This window comes from Mus musculus, chromosome 12 (genome assembly GCF_000001635.26).
Source record: "Mus musculus strain C57BL/6J chromosome 12, GRCm38.p6 C57BL/6J".
NCBI classification, from domain to species: domain Eukaryota; kingdom Metazoa; phylum Chordata; class Mammalia; order Rodentia; family Muridae; genus Mus; species Mus musculus.
In genome coordinates this window covers 118,026,178-118,046,476 of record NC_000078.6, presented here as the reverse complement: position 1 = coordinate 118,046,476, position 20,299 = coordinate 118,026,178, and the positions used below count along the sequence as shown (strand labels likewise).

The following is a 20,299-nucleotide window of genomic DNA, read 5'->3' as shown; positions in this document are numbered from 1 at the left end:
TTACTCTGATGTTTGAGTTACTGCTTTTAAAGCCTAGCACCAACTTTAGTTTCTAGCCAGTGTAAAATGAAAGCCAAAATTAAAAGCATTTGTATTTATCATCCTGCGATTGCAGAGAGCTTCAAGAAATGTGATCTGATAGACTGGTTCAATCCAGAATATGAGTTTGGTGAAGGCGAGAGATGGGCTCAGAGGTGTTCTGAAGACCAGAACAGCTCCCAGGGAAGAAGTAGGCCTCATGGCTCATATTATTCTGAGGCCACGTGTGGTCGCCTTGCATGCTCCACTAACCTGAAAGTGTTTGCCTCCTGTGGACAGAGAACAGTGTTCTCATATCAGATTTGGATGTGAAGGTTGAGAATGTGCTGCTGTGGGCCTGGAGAGATAGCTCAGCAGTTAGGAGCATATTCTGCTTTTCTAGAGGACCTGAGTTTGGTTTCTATTACCCAGAGTGAACAGCTCACATATGCCTGTATTTCCAGCTCCAGGATCTTCTGCCTTCTGTGGACACACACACACACACACACACACACACACACACGATAAATAAAAACAAATCCTATTTAAAATGTGTGTTAGCTCAGTAGGTATTTATTAGACTTTGAAAAATTACACTTGATTTTAGATGGTACACAACATAAAATTATACATGTATACATCATATTAACACATGTTTCAATACAGTATGTATCATGTAATGCTTCTATGTAGTGTTTGAAATGCACTGTGTCACCTTTAGATTCAGTGTCTTCTGTCTGCTTTCCTAGGTGCTCATGAGAGCATTGAGGGACTTTAATATGCCTAAAATTGTAACTGATGATGTCCCAGTGTTCCTGGGCCTGGTTAGCGACCTGTTTCCAGCCCTGGATGTACCTCGGCAGAGGAAACCACACTTTGAACAGATGGTCAAGCAGTCTACCCTGGAACTTCGCCTGCAGCCCGAGGAGAGCTTCATCCTCAAAGTAAAAGACATATTACTGTTGATGGCAGGTGGTGGGATTGATAGTTCAAGTGACTTTCCAAGTGTTATTTATCCAAAACATTAACTATATTACATGACTTTAATATGATCTTATCAAATACTTTCAAGCATTTTGTACGATAGTCAGCTAAGAAACATCTAAGTAAATGCTTTGATATCTAGTCTCTATCAAGGAGATCTTCAAAATGTAGATATAACTGTCATGACTCTAAATGTAACCATACTTTTAGCTAATTTTAAAACTTCTGGGTTACATGTGCCAAATTGTATTGTGTTCTCTCTTCTCCAATCCATGGATAATGAAAGTAAAATCATCAGTTATTTTTGTTGGGGGAGGCATGTCAGCTCTGAGGAAGGCACTGTCGGACTCATACAAAGACAAGGCTGCATTGGGGTCAATGAATACATGATCAACAATGCATGAAAAGTATGTGTTTCAGATAGTTTATGTGATGTGCGCCATCACTCCCCCGTAGGCAATGATTGCTATACATCATTTCTGCTCAAAACTCTGTAAAAGAGTCATTGATTTTTGTAAGTAACTCCCCCTGCCATGTATCAAGTGTCAATCAAATAGGGACTGGGGAGATGTCTCAGTGAGTGAGAGGGCTTGCTGCAAAAGCATGAGGAGAGGAGAACCTGGATTTGAACTCCCCAATCCATATGAAGCCATGTGCAGCTGGATGTACTTCTCACCTCAGTGTAGGGACAGACAGATTATAGAGACAGAACACTTCATTGTTCTCCAGACAGTAAGGTAAAGAAGGAGAGAGCAGGGCACTCAGCATGAACCTTGGGCCTCCACACATATGTACACATGCATGCTGCACAAGTGATGCTGATGATGCTGATGATTATGATGACAGGACAAAGACAGTGGTGATGACAATACAGTAGTGGTGATGATAACAGTGACAATGATGATAGAGATGATGACAATGACAATGGTAATGATGGCCATGACAACAGTGATGATGATGATGACAATGATGCTGTAATGATGATGAGAGTGGTGGTGATGATGATGACGATAATAGAGATGAGGAGGAGGAGGAGGATGACAAGGGCAATGGTGGTGGTGATGATGATGACAATGACAGTGATGATGGCCATGACAACAGTAATGATGATGACAATGATGATAGAGATGATGATGATGACAAGGACAATGGTAGTGATGATGAGGATGATGATGATGGAGGTGATGACAATGACAATGGTGATGACAATGACAGTGATGATGACAATGGTGATAATGATGACAAAGATGACAGTGATGATGATGACAATGGAGATGATAATGATAATGACAACAGAGATGATGACAATGATGATAAAGATGACAATGACAATCATGATAATGGTGACATAACCTTGGTGATGATGATGTCATTGGACAATGACAACGGACATGATAATGACAACAGAGATGATGACAATGGTAATGATGACAATGACAATGGCAGTGATGATGACGATGACAACATATTGCACTCATGTCTGCTTTTTATGTGGGGAAACTCCAAGAAGCTATGGTGTGGGCTTAGTGTGTTTTCCCACATGACAGTGGGATCAGAGTAGGGTTGTAAGAGAGCTAAAATGAATGGGCTGTTTTTTGGTCACTCAGTCATGAAAGGGCCTGAGTGACAGCTGTCTGTATGCAGGTTGTCCAGCTTGAGGAGCTACTGGCCGTGCGACACTCTGTCTTTGTGGTTGGAAATGCAGGCACAGGAAAGAGTAAGGTAGGAGAACTCATGCTATACCTTTTAGCCTTGGAGGAATCTTTTCTGGAGGGCACAATTTTCAGTGTTGCTTAGGGGTCCCTTTGGTGAAGCCACAATAATGTTGAGCTAGGGTCTGAAATCTACAGCTGCCATTTGATCATGTGACACTGTTCCTTTCAGTGTCACATGATCAATGGAATGTGAAGGTGAAAAAGGTCATTGTTTGCATGCTCCATTTCATAGACATACACACACATACCACACCACATATGCACACCCTGCCACATACCACACCACACACACCACATATACACACACACTATACATACACAATACCACACGTATCATACACACACATACATACCATATCACATGGCATATCACACACACACACACATGCCACATACTATACCACACATAACACACATATCCATACACCACATATATACCACACATACACACACAACACAACACTACACATATCACACACACACCAGACTACTCACACACCCATACAGATCATACCACACTACATTGCATATCACATACCACACCATACACACATCACATACACACTACCCCACACCACATATCATACTATACCACACACCACACACACACACACACACACACCCATTCCACACACACTAAACCACATACCATACCATACCACACACACACACTACACCACATCACACCACACATACAAAAAACACCATGCCATACACACACACATATATATGTATGTGTGTGTGTATGTGTGTATATATATGTATATATATATATATATATATATATATATAAAGAGAGAGAGAGAGAGAGAGAGAGAGAGAGAGAGAGAGAGAGAGAGAAATAATAGGCTCATCCAGAGACTAGACTTTCCACACAAGATAAGGAGAATTTGGCCAACATATTCAGGCTTGCATCTGCATGCTCACACCTGGCCTCTTTCACCAAGGGTGAGAGTGTTCAGAGTGAACGAGCCACCTGACTCGCAGGGTTTGATGAGCATTGCCCACCTTTATTAAAACTACTTTCTTGCCTCTTTGGGGCTGCCATAAAGTCTCCTTCCCATACTATTAAGAAAACAAGTGCAAATATTTTCCTTCATTACTCCTTTAGAGATTGAGCCTTCCTTGGCCTCAAAACAAAGCTTGAAAAGAAAAGAGATAGCAACACCCACATTTCTGAGGTCCCTATTGTGTGCTGGGCTGTGCATTGTATGGTTTTATCTGCTGTGATGGGAAGCTCTAGGTATTATTAAGCCCCATTTTTAGTTCACTGCTTGCTTCTTCTTGGCCTTCCTGACTGTCCTGGCAGCACTCTTATTTTCTTGGTTGGCAGACGGTATTTGCAGAGCTGTGTGCCTTCCCATTCAGGATGCTTGGGTATAAACACATTTGGTGGCCAACATCTAAAAATAATTGGAATGGCATATGAGTTCTGGAGCATGGCTGTGCACGGAACTTGCCAGTCCTCAGAGCTGAACCCAAAGGGAGACAATTGCCCAGGGAGGCTCTGTGTGGAGATCTTTTTTCTAGTGAAAAATGTAATCATTGCAATATTAAAGTAGATTACTGATAGACCTATAATTACTTTGTTAGTATAACTTTCAGATGTAGGCCATGGTTCATGGAAGGATAAAATTAAATTCTAAAATTTCTGGGAGATTAATGGTTTCCAAAAATATAAGCTGTATATTCCTGAGGTATTTCATTTCTTTCCTTTACTCTTCACCTAGTCAACATATGCTTAGGCTGATGTGAGCAGGACCATGTTATTTACACACTCACCACCGTAAAGTAGTTGGCACTTTTAAAGATCAGCCCTTTACAACTCCTAGGATTGGTGAGGATGATACAGATCAAAAACAACAACCTTGGCTTTCAAGGCAGAGTAAAGGACAACCAGGGCAGATATTTGGGTCAGTTAAGTAGATACATGCCTAATGAGTCCCAATTCTGATGATGTTGTCTTCCTCCAGCTTCTTTTGTTGAAGCTAGCCTCCAAGCTCCAGTGACACTATACACTGAGTATTTGCTTAGATGCACACCATCCAGGGTACTGACACATGTAAAGCAGATGCTAGATGCTAGATGCTCAGTAGCCACAGCTCTAGTTTCTCCAACTGAAGACCACATCTTGTGAAGGTTCAATCACTGCTGTGTCAGTGGATCTTGAAGACTGTCTAGGCAAGCATTGTCATCCTGGAGTCTTAGAAGTGCACACTACACTATGGGTCCTCCCTCTGCCTATTGAGTGAGAAGCTCTGGGAGGGCTTCAGCAGTCATGGTGACAGCCTCCAGGCAATTCTGAGTTGGGCTACAAAATACTAGCAGAGTGACCTCATACACAGGAATTCTTATACACTTTATACACTGTATGCATAGTTAAAGATCTCAAACTCACTCTGTACACAGTTAAAGATTTAACTGATAAAGCAGCTTTCTCCAGTCTGAATGCCTCTGGGAATCAGGTGAGCTGGTCCTGTCATCCTAAGCATCTGTGGCATTGAATGTTACAAGATGAGGAAACAGACAACTTTTTTTTTTTTTTCTGCTTTCTGCATCACTCTAGATACGGGATATCCAGGAGCACATGATAGGTTAGGAGAATTTATTTTCCACTGTTCATTTGGCCAACGTTACATTGTTTTCTTGGCTTGCTTTTATCAGATTTTGAGAACACTGAACAGAACATATGTTAACATGAAACAGAAGCCTGTTTGGAGTGACTTAAACCCCAAGGCTGTGACAACAGATGAACTCTTTGGTTTCATACATCATGCTACCCGAGAATGGAAAGATGGCAAGTGCTCTCATTTGAAGTGATGAAAATCAATCAATCAATCAATCTCCCTCTCCCTCTCCCTCTCCCTCTCCCTCTCCCTCTCCCTCTCCATCCCTCCCTCTCTCTCTCTCTCAATTGACAGCGTGCTATGATGATAATGACCTGCTGAAAGCAAGGTTTGGGAAGTGCTAGATTGCATGTGGCAGAAGAACTGCTTAGTGCTGTCCATTTTACCCACACCAGTGATGGCAGGGCTCCTTGGAAACCAGAAGTCAATGCAAATGCCCCATTTCTAAAGTTCCTGGAATGAGACAGTGGCTGAATTCAAATGGGCATCATAGGTATGAGGGATGTTGACTGTATCCAGGCCTGCATCATAGTTGTCGGGAACAGAGGCAGTGGGTCATGCTTCCTGCCTGGAAACTCTGGAATTGAAAACATTTTGGGCATAAGTTTAGGCATAGTTCAGAATATTTGAGATGCTTGATTTTTAGGTTAGGAATGTCCAGCCAGTGAATCAGATGCAAATATTCTGAAGTTCTTCAAAGTTTGAAATCAGAAACACTTCTAATCCCAAGGTTTTTGGGTAAAGGATACTCAACCTATATTTGGAGATAAACACATACTTTCCTTAAAAGCCTTCATAATTCTTATTTCTAATGAGTGTACCAATATTAGTATAATCCTTAGTACCCTGTCTCTCTCTGTTTCCTACTGGTGACTTCACAATGGATACCATATAGTCACCATCTTCAAAATATATATATTGAAGTTATGTGCAGTGATTTGTGCCTATAATCCCAGCACTCAGAAGGGTTATCATTTACAGTGACTTTAAGGCCAGCCTGTGCTACAAGTGAGTTCTAGGCAAGCTTGGGCTACAAACTGAGAGAGACCCTGTGAGTAAAAGAAAGAAAGGACAGCATTAATGAGAACATGGGGGAGAGAAGAGGAGAAATAAGAAAACATATGTATTTATTAAATGTCAGTGTATCTCCACAGACGCCACACTAATCCAAGCTGCTGTCTTCCTAGTGTCTCAGCCCCTTGTTTTCCATGTAGAAACCAGAGCCTGCTTCAGGATGCTACTTCCTAGCTTTCAGATTGCAGTGTGTCCATTAGCTACTCTAGGAGTCAACTCTTCTATGGCCTATGAGACTGGTGATTGGGTCTCCATCAATCTCTAACCTCAGTCCTGCACTCAGCCCTTCTGGCTGCCTTTCTTCTTCCCAGTTCCTGCTGTTCAAGCCTCTTTCCATCCAAATCTCAACACTGGATGCTCCCAACATCCAGGCCCTGTTCCCTAGGATCCACACTTCTGCTCACAATGGTCAAATGCCACTTAGGCGACCTGCTTTGAAGTATGACTTGTCTGGTATTGTCCACCCGCTTACCTTGGGGTCACTGCTGATCTGATGGTCATGTTTTGCAACTTTTTTTTGCCGCCAAGGATCTGATTTTCATGAAGGATCATGGCAGGGACAAAATCATTAGCATTATACAGGAAATATGTGAAAGCTGCTTAAATTGAGAACCCTTAGAAAAGCTGTTGGCTTTTTATTGTGGGATAACTGCAAACGAGGATGCAGAACCAGCCCCTATAGCATGCCCCCCATAAGTGCACATCCCTCAGATATGGAATAACTGAAAACGAGGATGCAGAATGAGACACTTCTCTGCACCTCATGGCATCACTCTCATGGCTGTGAAGAAGATGGACAGCACTTTGGAGCATGGCCTTTCAAAATTTAAACCTTGAGTAATGTAATAGAAAAAATGGAGAAGGTGAAATATGGTAGGCAGTCTAAGACAGATACTGAACATATGTGTGTGGAAAAGGATAATGTCTTACTTACTACACATTTCCGGTCTATGTTCACTACCATCTATAAATCTCAGAATGGGTCTTCAAGGAAGGCATTTTCCCGTGCTCGACAGGTAGAGGAAAAGCTTTGTTATTAAGGGTAAGGACCCTCTCCTAGAAGGTGGAGCTTGCCTGTGAGTAAGTCATAGAACTAACTGGATCTGGAGCCCACCTGAGAGAGCTCAGACAGTGGGCATTGTATGTCACTCATGAGAAGGAGGTAGCAACTTCCTTTATTTATCTCATAAAGGGAATCCCAGGGGAAACGTGTTTTAGAAACAAACAGCCCCCGATTGCATTTGCAGCATCTGCTCCCGTTTTACAGGTCTCTTCTCATCCATTCTGAGAGAGCAGGCAAATCTCACACATGATGGGCCAACCTGGATAGTCCTGGATGGGGATATTGACCCCCTGTGGATCGAGTCCCTGAACACAGTGATGGATGATAACAAGGTGAAAGACACTGTAGTGCCTCTCCTTGGCGCTATATCCGGGGGCTGTTCAGCTGCTGATATCCACAATCTCCTGTCTCCTCAATGCACTATTTCATATGTAGTCACTGTTTTGATGAGTGATATTTTCTTCATAGTTAAACAAATGATGGTTGGGGGGTGGGGGGTGGGGGAGAGGGCTGGAGAGATGACTCAACACCAACTGCTCTTCCAGAAGTCCTTAGTTCAATTCCCAGCAACCACATTGTGCCTCACAACCATCTATAATGAGATTTGATGTACTCTTCTAGTGTGTGTCTGAAGACAGCTGCAGTGTACTCATATAAATAAAAATAAATAAATCTTTTTTAAAATTTGGGGAATGTTTCCCTTATCTCTGAATTGAATCACCATTCATAAAATTTAGGCACATAGATAAGAATTCAATTTATGTGCCTTATTGTTTTCTAAGAGGCAGGTATTAAATTGCTATATCTTATGTGGTCTGATTAAATATTGATATTGAGACAACAAAAGAATGAGTTTGTACCATGTGATCACTGATGAAACCTGGCAATGCAAATTAAGTTGTTCCTATGGCTACAGATTGTGTTTAAATGCTTTGCCAAGCATGCCATGTGATTGTCCTGGGAACAGCAGAGACAAGAGGTCCCGTGTCATACCAAAAAGGCAATCCGAGACCTGTTGTTGGAGCAGGGTAAGAGTTCAGGAGCCAATACTACTCCTAGGTAGCATCAGTAGCCACTGCTTTCTGAATGAAGACAATGCTTCTCAGAAAACAGAGGTTGGAGCCTACATACATGTATGAGAGAGGACAGGACACTGGCTAACTGCAGTGGTGCACATTCTTAGTTGTGGAATACAGGTCTTTTTTTTTTTTTTTTAAGATGTCAAAGGTGTTATTTACTTTTTAAAAAAAATTTATTAGATATTTTCTTCATTTACATTTCAAATGCTATCCCAAAAGTCCCCTATACCGCCCCCTGCCCTGCTCCTCTACCCACTTCTTGGCCCTGGCATTCCCCTGTACTGGGGCATATAAAGTTTGCTAGACCAAGGGGCCTCTCTTCCCAATGATGGCCAACTAGGCCATCTTCTGCTACATATGCAGCTAGAAACACGAGCTCTGGGGGTACTGGTTAGTTCATATTGTTGTTCCACCTATAGGGTTGCAGACCCCTTCAGCTCCTTGGGTACTTTCTCTAGCTCCTCCATTGGGGGCCCTGTGTTCCATCCTATAGATGACTGTGAGCATCCATTTCTATTTTTACCAGGCACTGGCAAAGCCTCACAGAAGACAGCTATATCAGGGTCCTTTCAGCAAAATCTTGCTGACATATACAATAGTGTCTGGGTTTGGTGGCTGATTATGGGATGGACCCCCAGGTGGGGCAGTCTCTGGATGGTCCATCCTTTCGTGTTAGCTCCAAACTTTGTCTCTGCAACTCCTTCCATGGATATTTTATTTCCTATTCTAGGGAGAAATGAAGTATCCACACGTTGGTCTTCCTTCTTGATTTTCTTGTGTCTTGGAAATTGTATCTTGGGTATTCTAGGTTTCTGGGCTAATATCCACTTATCAGTGAGTGCATATCAAGTGACTTCTTTTGTGATTGGGTTACCTCACTCAGAATGATATCCTCCAGATACATTCATTTGCCCAAGCATTTCATAAATTCGTTGTTTTTAATAGCTGAGTAGTACTCCATTGTGTAAATGTACCACATTTTCTGTATCCATTCCTCTGTTGAGGGACATCTGGGTTCTTTCCAGCTTCTGGCTATTATAAATAGGGATGCTATGGGCACAGTGGAGCATGTGTCCTTATTACCAGTTGGAATTCAGGTTTTATGGTAGTCCACTTACATTTGGGCTAGTAATAGTTCCTATGGCTACTGGAGGCCTGGCCCTCATGAATCTGTAAGGCAATTTTATTCCCTAAGGATTCAGCCAGAGTGCCTCCACATGGGCTCAGATATGAATTCAGGTGAGTCTACCTGTGGCTGTCCTAGTCACGATGGGCATCACTAGTAGGAGCATCATTCATTGTGATGGTCTGTTTGATGTACTGGCTCCTGGTGGTAGCACTCCTCTGGTAACCACCAACCACATGCTGCTCATTGTAGGTGCTGACCCTGGCCAGCAATGAACGAGTGGCCCTCAAACCTTCCATGAGGCTTCTATTCGAGACCCATCACCTGCGGACAGCCACACCAGCCACGGTCTCCAGAGCTGGCATTTTGTATGTGAACCCGCAGGATCTGGGCTGGAATCCGTGAGCATTTCTTCTTTTCTTACATGTTTTTGTCATGAAAATGTATGTGGCATCAACATTGCTGTATCACTATTGGTGAGGGTAAAGCTGGGTGGCAGAGAGCATGTTGATTATGTTGTTCCATCCCCACCATCCGCTCACAGCACTAAGAAGTAATCCTCGCCTAGGTTCCTGGGAGCCTTCTTCCTGATTGTGGCTCCTGAGCTAGAGCACTCTGGGTAGCTTATAGAGATAGAGGTGTATTTACTCTTAATGTCTACAGAGTCAGTTTATACACTTGGTTGGTCTTACCCATTTGTCTCTTGATGGACATGTAGGCTGCCTCTGCCTTTCAGCTATTGTGAACCGATTCTGTGAATAAGGCATACAGATACACAAGTTACTCTTCCAGGATCAGTCTCAGGCCCTTTGTGATAACCCCAGGATTGCCAGATCAGATGCTAATGCAGCGTTTGACCCTCAAGGACTAGCTACCATGTTTAACTAGAGTGACTGTATCATGTTACCTTCCTCCCAGTACTGCACGAGAGGATGCTGTGGATCCTATAGGGCATTCCACATCCTTAATTTTCCTTACTGCTTTTTTTCTAGGGTCCTCACTGAGTGGTATGTGTCAGGGTCTCTCTGAGTCACCATCTATATTTTTCTGGTGGCTCTACCATAGGGCATGTCTTCGTGTGTGTGCTGTTTGTATGCCCATGTCCACTCCTTAATCAGCTGTTCTACCATTTTATTTATTTATTTTAATCTCAGTTAAAAGGACTTGAAGAAGATATTACTAATGCAATACTCATTGCATTAATTTAAGGTAATTTAGCACCCAGGTGTCTAAGTCATTTTTACTTACATATTGCCTTGATCACATACTTTGAAAATAATTGACAGTATGTGTTGAATAAATAAACAAATAATAGCTTACATGAAGCTCTTAGACAAATCATTACATGAGTACTTGCATGTCTGTGTCTGAAATATGTACATGTATTTGGACAATGGAAAAGCTTCCTTCAGAGCAAGAGTTTTGTATCTCAGTTGCTGTGTGGTTAGGTGTCCCCTACCATGTTCTGCACAGTAGGAACCTCTGAGCTGAGCAGATAACCATCTGCTCCTGCATCAGATGCCCTCCATCAACCCTCTCCCCAGCCTCTTCATGGTGTCTCTGCCCCAGACGCTGTTCCATGTGACCACATAGCTGAGCTCCCTGCCCTCTGGCTTCTGTTCCCTTTGGCTCATGAAGAACCTTGGCAGGAAATGAGAGGGAGAGATGAGAGCAAGCTCAGGCTACTTCTTTTCCTGATCCCTCCCCTCCATAGTCATGTCAGGATGGCTGTGGATCTCAGCTCAGGGCAGTAGGTCTTCTGTGATTCTCCTGGACCTGCCTTTCTCTAGGTCCTGCCAGTCATCCAGTCTCACGTCCCAGCATTCCTTGCTTTCTCCCTGTGCTAGGAAGTATCCCCCACTGTAGCAAGTCCCTGGGACTTTCTGCGTTTTTAAAAGAGAGAAAACTGATGTGGTATCCAGCAGCAGAGATCAAGTCCCTCTCTCATTATTTGGGCCCTGTGTTAGGGGCCTGTGATGTGGCAATGCATTGTGGTAGAACATAGCTGTTCCCCTTGTGACCAAGATATTACAGAGAGAACAAAAGAGACACTGGCCTCCACAGTCATTTTTAAAGACACACCCATAGTGACCTTACACTTCTGCACTTCATATTTGACAGGTGCCACCACCTTAAATTAGCACTGCATGTTAAGGATGAAGTCTTTAACAGCAAAGTCTTTGGGAATTCTCTAAACTGATGCCTGTCACTCTTAGCTTTCTCTCTGCCCTGCTGTAGCTTTTGTGGGCGGTCCTTCCAATCATCCTCCCCTGACTATACTTTGAAAGTGACCTCTGCCCCCTCCCAGAGGCTGCCTGTTGCTCTTTCTGTGTCTGATGCTCACAAGGAAGAACCACAGCCAGGTCTGTGTGTTTTAATAAAGTTTCAATGCATTTGTCTGAGGGACTTTTCAGCCTCTCCAGAGAAAAGCTGCTCTTGGGCTAGCATCTTTCCTTATGCAGGATTCTGTTCCTGGGGCATTTCTGTTGGTTAGAACTGATCCTGACCGTCTACTCCCGCACACCCCAGAGCAGGGTCTCCACCGTGCAGCAGGCAATATTCCCTTCCTTCTAGGATCCCTCATCTGTCCCATTGTGTTCTGATGGCTCCCAAGCCTTTTTGTCCTTCAGTGTCAGTCACATCATAAGGCAGTTAGTACTTCTGATAGCTCAAAATGGCTGTCTACTTAAAGAAGGACTGCTGTTTAAAGTCCCAGGTAGCTTCAATAGCCATCCAGTTTGTATCCAGTTTCACTGCCTACTCTTTCCAGTTAAGTTTCTGTGTGTGCAAGTTTGTGTCCCGGATAAATGTATCAGTTTTAATTTTCATGTGAATGACCAAGGCCCCAGCTGAGACATTTCTAGAATAAGGGGGTCTTCTCTAAGGGGATTTTACTTTTCCACTTGCTGTTGCCATAGTCTTTCAGCTATCTCAGGATCCGAGTGCTTCTTTGTACTTTGTAATTATTAGATAGCTCACTACATATTGTAATACCATAAGATGGCGCATATATGTGTGTGTGTGTATGTAATTTATTCAATATCCCTCACATTCTGAGATCAATATGTTTATAGTTCTGAAGCAGTTCTTTCAAAAGTGTCAGTTTTCTGCAACTGTTTGTTTCCAAGTGTTCAAAACTACAGAATTGGGAGCATACTGTGGACTACAGTCACAAAACCCTGTTCCTAAGGACTTACCCTATCATGGGTCCACCTTTCTTTAGCCTCTCGCTGACACAAACACACATGCACACATACATAGAGGCATGTTATCTTCTTTCAGTTTTTGCAGAAATCCTTGAATGTAAGTTGGAGACATTAAAACATTTCATCTGTGAGTACTTAAGCACTTGTCCTCTAAGAACTAGAGTATTCTCTTCTATAAATTCCTCTTTCTATATAATAATAAGAACTGCAGTATTCTCTTCTTTATAAATCATATATCTACAAAATCTGTTTTGGATATTGCAAGTGTTTTTTTTAATCTTGCCAGTTACAGATTTCATTTGTACCTTTACAAAAATTCACCTTCAGAACAAGATTGTATTTCTTTAGTTCCATAGTCCCCATTTGTCTAGACATTCAACCAACTTGTTCATTCATGACATCTATAATTCTGGAGAGAAAATTCTCAGGCCCCTCAGAGGATGCCCATTGGTGGTTTGTGAGTGATTTCCTCATCCATTCATTCTTTCTACATAGTTTTCTGTTGAGAACCTTTTTCTTGCATCTGCTTTCCTTCCTACCTCCCTCTTCTTATTCTTCCCTATGTTCCTTGTCATTGTCTATCCTTCTAGTCATGGCTTCTTGTAGTTCAGCAGGTTATATATAACTACTTATCAAGATTTACTTGTATTCTCAGATTGTCATGGGTGTCACTAGGAGGAACCCCTCCCTTAAATTCGTCTCTTCTGTATTCTTTACTTATCTTTCCAAGTATTTGGGCACTTGGATTTCTAGTTTGTTTCAGAGTTTCCTTACTTGAAATATATAAATCAGCCATTTCTCCAAAAAGCCAGAGGAATATTTTTAGTATAAGCAGTTATATTCACAATCCAGACTTGGTCCCCTGTATTTGTTGTTTCTGAGAGACCATTGTTTATAATTATATGCCCCGTGGTAATGGTCCTTTCCTGCTGCCCATCTTAAAATCTGTGGTATCTTTTGTGACAGGGGAAGAATTGCAAACAGATACACATCTGTTCCTTAGGTTTTTCCATATCTACATATAATGGTTCAGAGCTCTAAATTTTCTCTGTTAGTGTCAGTTTTTATTCCAAACGATATAGAGTCAGCAATAATTTCTACATGAAATTTTCAACTGTCCATATTTGTTGATAGAAACTTTTAGCCCCTTTTTTGTGTGAGGACACTGAGCTATAAGAGATGTCATTATTGGCCATCTTTCTGGCAGATTCCCCACTGATCACTTGGCTTGTTTTGGTCAAGCTTGCTTCTCTTTGGAGTAGCTGCTATTCATGGAGACAATGGGGCCACAGCATCACTTGCCAGTGGGCCTTGTATGTTTCCAAAGGAAGTTCTAGCTGCTACTAGTGCAACTCAACAAACAGCTTTCACCTGCCCCATAAATGAAAAGCCCACTTTGGGGCTCTTTCAGTACCTGCTGTTCCTAGTGATCTTTGTAGGGGCCTCCTGTTTCCCAACTCATATAAAAACACTGTGTAGGAAAGTTGAGTGTGGGCTGTTCACTGGGGACCTTCATGACAATTCTTATACTCAACTGAAGAAACTGAGGAGATTTCACAGAGAGTCAGAGGCAGGATCTGAGCCCAGGATTCCAATGCCACCAACTCTGTGATGGGTAGTAAGTCATTAAATGCTGGCATCAGTTCTTCAGGCACATGCATTTGTTTAATGCCCACAACCACAGGAACTCCATAGCATCATTGTTTTTATTTATACTACTCATGATGTTAGCCAAAAGCCAAGGAGCGATCATCTCCATTTAAAGCTAGAAAACCAGTGCAGAGTTACGTCACCTTCCCCAGGGTGACCTGGTTAAAACGTAAGGGAACTGAGATGCAGATCCAGGGTAGTCCAGGCTCAGACTTCTTGTCTCCTTGAGCGCAACTCCTCCTACTATAAGTTCTGGATACAGCGATTCCCTACTGGGGCTGGCAAGATGGCTCTCAGGTAAAAGGTGCTTGCTGCCAAGTCTGATAACTTGAGTTTGATCCGTGGGTCCCACATGATAGTAGGAAAGATTCAATGTGTGCAAATTGTCTCTTGACCAAACCATTTGAGCCATGGTATATAGCTATCGCCTAGCCTTCCCACATACTAAATACCTAAATAAAAATAGCGGAAATTCCACTCTTGTTGTACGGCCACAGAACCAGTCACTGAATACAGATGTGGTCTTAATGCCTTTGTTTAACCACCCTGTCACACCGCTTTCATATAAGTGGGCTCCTACAAAAAAAAATTCTGATAGCTGTCATTCCTTAAATCAAACCACAGAATAATGATGGTGGCTCTTCTGTGAAGTCTGTGGAAAGCACAGGAAGGCTTGGATAAAACCTGCATCTTCCCTTCATTTATACCATATTCAAAATGCAGAACCTGATTTGCCTCTACAACAAGGTCTGGCTGTAATCAGTCTGTGGCAGCACTGCTCATGTGCAGGCTGCTAAATGTCTTTATTACCACCGCTTCCTACTCAAGTACAACTTTCTGAGTGATTCTTTTTCATTTGGCGTCTCTTAGTTGCACCCCAGAGGCCACTAGGGATGCCATCACGACATTGGTAAGCAGTTTACTAAAACGACAGCAATGTTAACATGTTATAAGCTTGAGGCAGCTATATCTATATATCATATAAATGTCAATATATCAAGGCATGGCATACCACTTCTATTCCTTGACACATTATTCCTTTCAGGTTGGTGTTAGAAAGTCCAGTAAAAAGCAGGGTGAAGTAGCCCCTATGGAATGTTCACCTCGTTATTTATAACTGATTTCTCATTACTAAATAATTGATGCCAAGATTAATCAAGAAAAGCACCAAGCTGTTTTCATAAATAAAGCCTCCGCCATGAACAGAGTCTGCTCATTTGGGAAATGACATAGTGCACTTCCCTCTAAATGCAAAGTAATGGCCTACTTAGGCACGATTATGTTTGCCTTCTAAGAGCTATTAGGAGTTTCTTTTACATTCTTTTCATTAGAGTGAAAATGGCCATTAAAACAAGTCTTTAAAGGGCCATTTAAAAATATTTTCCATTTGAGAAATCGAGTGAACCACTCAACATGTCCGTGGAGTGCTGCACCAAGCTGTGTGGAAGGGGGAGCTTCGAACCCAGTGGCATCCTGCTTTTCAAGCCTCTTGTTCCGTAAAAGCTTTTCCGTGTTCCCTTTCAGGTATGTGGCCAGTTGGATAGACAGAAGACGGCATCAATCAGAAAAGGCCAATTTAACTATTCTTTTTGATAAATACATTCCTGTGTGCTTGGAGAAGCTAAGAACGAGCTTTAAAGCCATCACTTCGGTTCCAGAGAGCAGCCTGGTGCAGGTTTGTGTTCAGCCCCAACAATCAATTTTCTATGCCTGGGAAAGTCTGAATACCATACATTTTGCTTGCTTAAGAAGATGGGGGAAGGTGCTGGTAGGATTGCTCCAGGTATGCTCCTGGCATAAAAGCTAGTGATTTAAGTTCCATCCCTGGGACCCACATGGTGGAAAGAAAGAACCAACTTCTACAAACTATCCTCTGACCAGGACACCCTGTATCCATACATGTATACACATACACATGCCTTTCCCCCATAAATACACATACATAAATTTTTTAAAAAAGATTTTCAGAATTTTTAAGTTGTTTTCATCCTCTTGCTATAGTCCTTCAGTCCTCAGAACTCTGTGAGGACCCCAAAAAGTGTAAACTCTTCACTTCTCCCCCTCCCAGATATTTACACAGCTCTAGCACTCAGTCCTAAGTGCCAACTATGTGTCTGTAGAATGGTTGTGTTATTGTACACTGGGACAGAATTAGAAGAAAAAAAAGTTGCTACAGCTTATTTATTTTTCTAGCTATCACTGTAAGCACAATGTCTGGCAGAAACGAGATGGAAAACTCATTTTGACTCATAATTGTCAGAGGGTTTCAGTCCTTCATGGTGAAAAAGGACAGGTTGTAAGAATAGTGAGGTCTGTTCACACCGTGGTAAACTGGGAAGCAGAGATCACTGGAACCAGAGCTGGGTCATAACCTTCAACAGCCTGCCCCTACTGATCTGCACACACCAGCTAGCCAGCCCCTAAAAGTCTGTCTGTCTGTCTGTCTCCCCCCCCTCTCTATATATATATACATACACACACACACACACACACATACATACATACATACAAATATACATATATATGTATATATGTATAAACACACACACACACACACTCACACACATATTACAACCATTTGGAAGATAAGCACTTGAAACATTTCAGATTCAAACCATAACACCTGCCTAGAGAAGATGCTCCACCTGTTGTTGAAGCTCCATGTGTCTTTGAATCAGATAAGTAGGCGGAAGTGCAGGTGCTTGATCAATGAAGATAAAGCATCTGATTGTTAACACACATTCCTGAACTCGCACCTGTCAGTGTGAGTGAAAAATCTGTGACGGGAGAGATGGCTACTAGCTACTACCAGTAAAAGACAGGATGGACTTATTATGGAAGCGATTGGGAGTTATTCACAACACAGAAGTGAAGGTCTTGGTGATGATGTAGCATGAAACTTCACTAAAGGTTCACAGCCCTCCAGAAACAAAATTAGTTTCTCTGTACTTTGTTGCCATCAAGTTACTATGTTACCAAGTTTGTTTGAAGCTGAATTACAATAGTCGGGTAGCATAGTAAGAAAGGAAAGTTCAGGTTTCTGGATAATTCACACACCAATTAAGTAAACGATAGTATTCAACAGTAATTATCCGAGGTATAATTTATTTCTGAAAGCAGGTCTGAATTTATTCATAATGAATTAATTATGTGGTTAGCCTAATTAGACTTCCTTGGGTGTAATGCTCGTGAAAAGCAGATTGCGCGTGTTCTTTCTCAAGTTGACTTGTGTATTTTTGTGATTCTCTGTGGTGTGAACTCTGCCATTCAGGAGTAGTGTGAAAACAGAGAGAAAGGAAGAATGAATGTGGCCTCTGCTCTCCCCTCTTCATTCTGTAGTGTTTGGAAAAGGCATTTAATTCTTAGCTCTTTTAAAGCCATTGTTCCTGACCAGTGTTTCCGGCAGTTTCTTAGAAGTACAGGAATTTAAGGCAAAATGAGCAGACAGGAGAACAGCTTTCAATGATTTTTCTCTGCATCTCCCAGCATGTGGGATTCCCTTAAGTTTGTGGAAGTATGTTAACTCTTGGAGATAACGTATAAATTTATTAGTTGCTTACATGGCACTCAGAAATGTTTTCAGTGTCTGCGGAGTGGAGACGCATCCTAAGACCTATTGGTGGGTCACTGATGGTAGCCTACCCAGGCTCATCAGTCCTCTTCCATTGGTTTTAAGCATTCCTTTAGAAACCATGGTTTCCCCTGAGATGTAGCGAAGCTGCAGAGATTCCCACTCTTTTTCTTGGTAAGAAATTGATCAGTTTTATTGTTATAGAAATAGGGAGATTTTAAATGGAACAGGTGTTTTCCTATTTGAGTGAAAGACACTTGCCCCTCTTTCCTGGCTGAGAGAGAATGGTGCATACCTGCTGATGGTGGGGATAAAGCTGAATTCCTGTTGCCTCAGCCTGGAGCAAGAGGGTCTTAAAAGTGTTAGAGCCCATGACGATACCAATTACTGGGGATTGTTTTGTGCTCTAGGGAACTGGTTCAAAATAGGGATTATTTCTGTGGGAGAAGAGGGAAGGAAAGAGGATAGGAGAGAGAGAGAGAGAGAGAGAGAGAGAGAGAGTCTGGTTTACCTAGTGGTTGATATTTGAATAATTAAATTTTTTTTCTAATCTTTTATTATTTCAAAGATTAAAATAACTTTTTCTTTTTTCTTTTTTTTTTGCACCTCTAACTTCAACATCCCAGGGACACTCATTTTTCTGTCTCTAAATTTATCAAATCACTGAGTTTTGAATAATCTCTTATTAATGAGGTGGAATTTGTAAAAAAAATTGTTTGACCCTTCTCCAGCATTTAAAACAAAACAAATTGCCCTAAATTAACAGTGTTTTCTTTTTCTTCAGACTATTTGTACTCTTTTGGAGTGTTTGTTGACTCCCGAGAACATACCTCCTGACAGTCCTAAAGAGACCTATGAAGTCTATTTTGCCTTTGCTTGTGTCTGGACATTTGGAGGCACCCTACTACGGGATCAGGTATGCTGAAAATGGGTTTCCAGTGATGGTTTTCCTGTGTGGAGGCTGAGTTTTAAAATGTGGTTTGACTTTTAGTTGTCTCTATTGCCTGCCCTTCTTCTGAGCCTAGGAGTTCAGCACAGTGCCCCATACAGAGTGACAGTTTTTGTCACCCTTCAGAGCTCAGGTTCATTTCCACCAGAGTCACCTCTTGGTGCCATGCAACCTCTGTGCCTGAGCAACACTTCTTCTCCTGACCATAGGCAAGTTTTCTGTTCCTCTGTGGTACCCACTCCTTCACAGTGACAGAGTCCTCCCTGGTTAAGACCTGGGAATGTCCTTCGTCTTGTACCTCACATGCTGTCAGTGTGGCTGTCAAAGCAGCTGAGTGGTCTGTCCTCTCTAAGACATACCTACAACCTTGAATTGGGCAGATCTTCATAATGCCTTGAGGTAGCCTAAACTACTGCAGTATATTTCTCACAGTATTGGACAGTGCAGCTGGGCTCTCATGAAACCTCTTCCTCTGTTATACATGGCACCTCCTGTATCCTTTCACAGCAGAGAGAGCCTGTTTGCTCAGTGTTTCTCTCCTCATGAGGACTCCCACCTCTTCCTGCGGGTCCTGCCATGACTTCACTTAAACCTAAGCATCCCTCAAAGATGCTATTTCCCAATACCATTGTCATAGTAGTTATGATTTCCACACATGATCTGGTAAAATGTAGTCATAGGACAAGATTCCAACAGCATCTAAGTATCCTTCCTCCAGTCAACCCACCACCAATCAGCTGGGAGTATATTTCCAGGGTTATCATCTGTGAGCCATACATAGTCAATGCTGGGGGCCATTGTCTCCCATAGCCTTTCTGCTTCAGGTACATCTGTCCCCTGGCATAGCAGTCTGGCATAGCTTTAAGGGTTTCTAATGTCTTACAGAAAACACTCGAAACACATCTTGTACAAGTATACACCTCACCCCACCTGCCCCATACACAAGCCACTGGGAGTTACCAAGTACCAGAGACATGTGGTTCTCACTTCCAGCATCCACTAAGTACAGATCTTTCTGGTATCATCTCTGTCACATTGCTTTAAGTTGTCCTCCGTGTGCAGAGAAAGCCAAACTTTGTTCCTTGGAGAGTCAAAGCACTTGTCCCAGGTCTCCTAGTAGCTGCAGCATGGTTCTTACCTAAGCATGCAATTCTTCAAAGAACGTACTTCCCCAGTACCTCAGCATTTCTCTGGCCATGGTACTCCAGTAGGGGCCCCTGACTTTTTCAGTTAAAAT

The 20,299-nt window shown here is 42.3% G+C and overlaps 1 protein-coding gene across 6 annotated transcripts in view; it reads left to right on the top strand.

The window, feature by feature from the left end:
* Window positions 1–20,299, top strand: part of Dnah11 (dynein, axonemal, heavy chain 11) — a 321,062-nt gene that overhangs the window by 152,567 nt on the left and 148,196 nt on the right. For 5 of the 6 annotated variants that reach the window (NM_010060.3, XM_017314946.2, XM_017314947.2 and 2 more), the window contains 7 exons: window positions 768–962; window positions 2,647–2,724; window positions 5,382–5,514; window positions 7,686–7,813; window positions 9,939–10,087; window positions 16,067–16,217; window positions 18,898–19,029. In NM_010060.3, coding sequence (NP_034190.3) covers window positions 768–962; window positions 2,647–2,724; window positions 5,382–5,514; window positions 7,686–7,813; window positions 9,939–10,087; window positions 16,067–16,217; window positions 18,898–19,029 — 966 coding nt within the window. Of the gene's footprint in view, window positions 1–767; window positions 963–2,646; window positions 2,725–5,381; window positions 5,515–5,601; window positions 5,838–7,685; window positions 7,814–9,938; window positions 10,088–16,066; window positions 16,218–18,897; window positions 19,030–20,299 lie in introns of those variants that run through there. The other variant, XM_006515463.4, reaches the window with a different exon arrangement.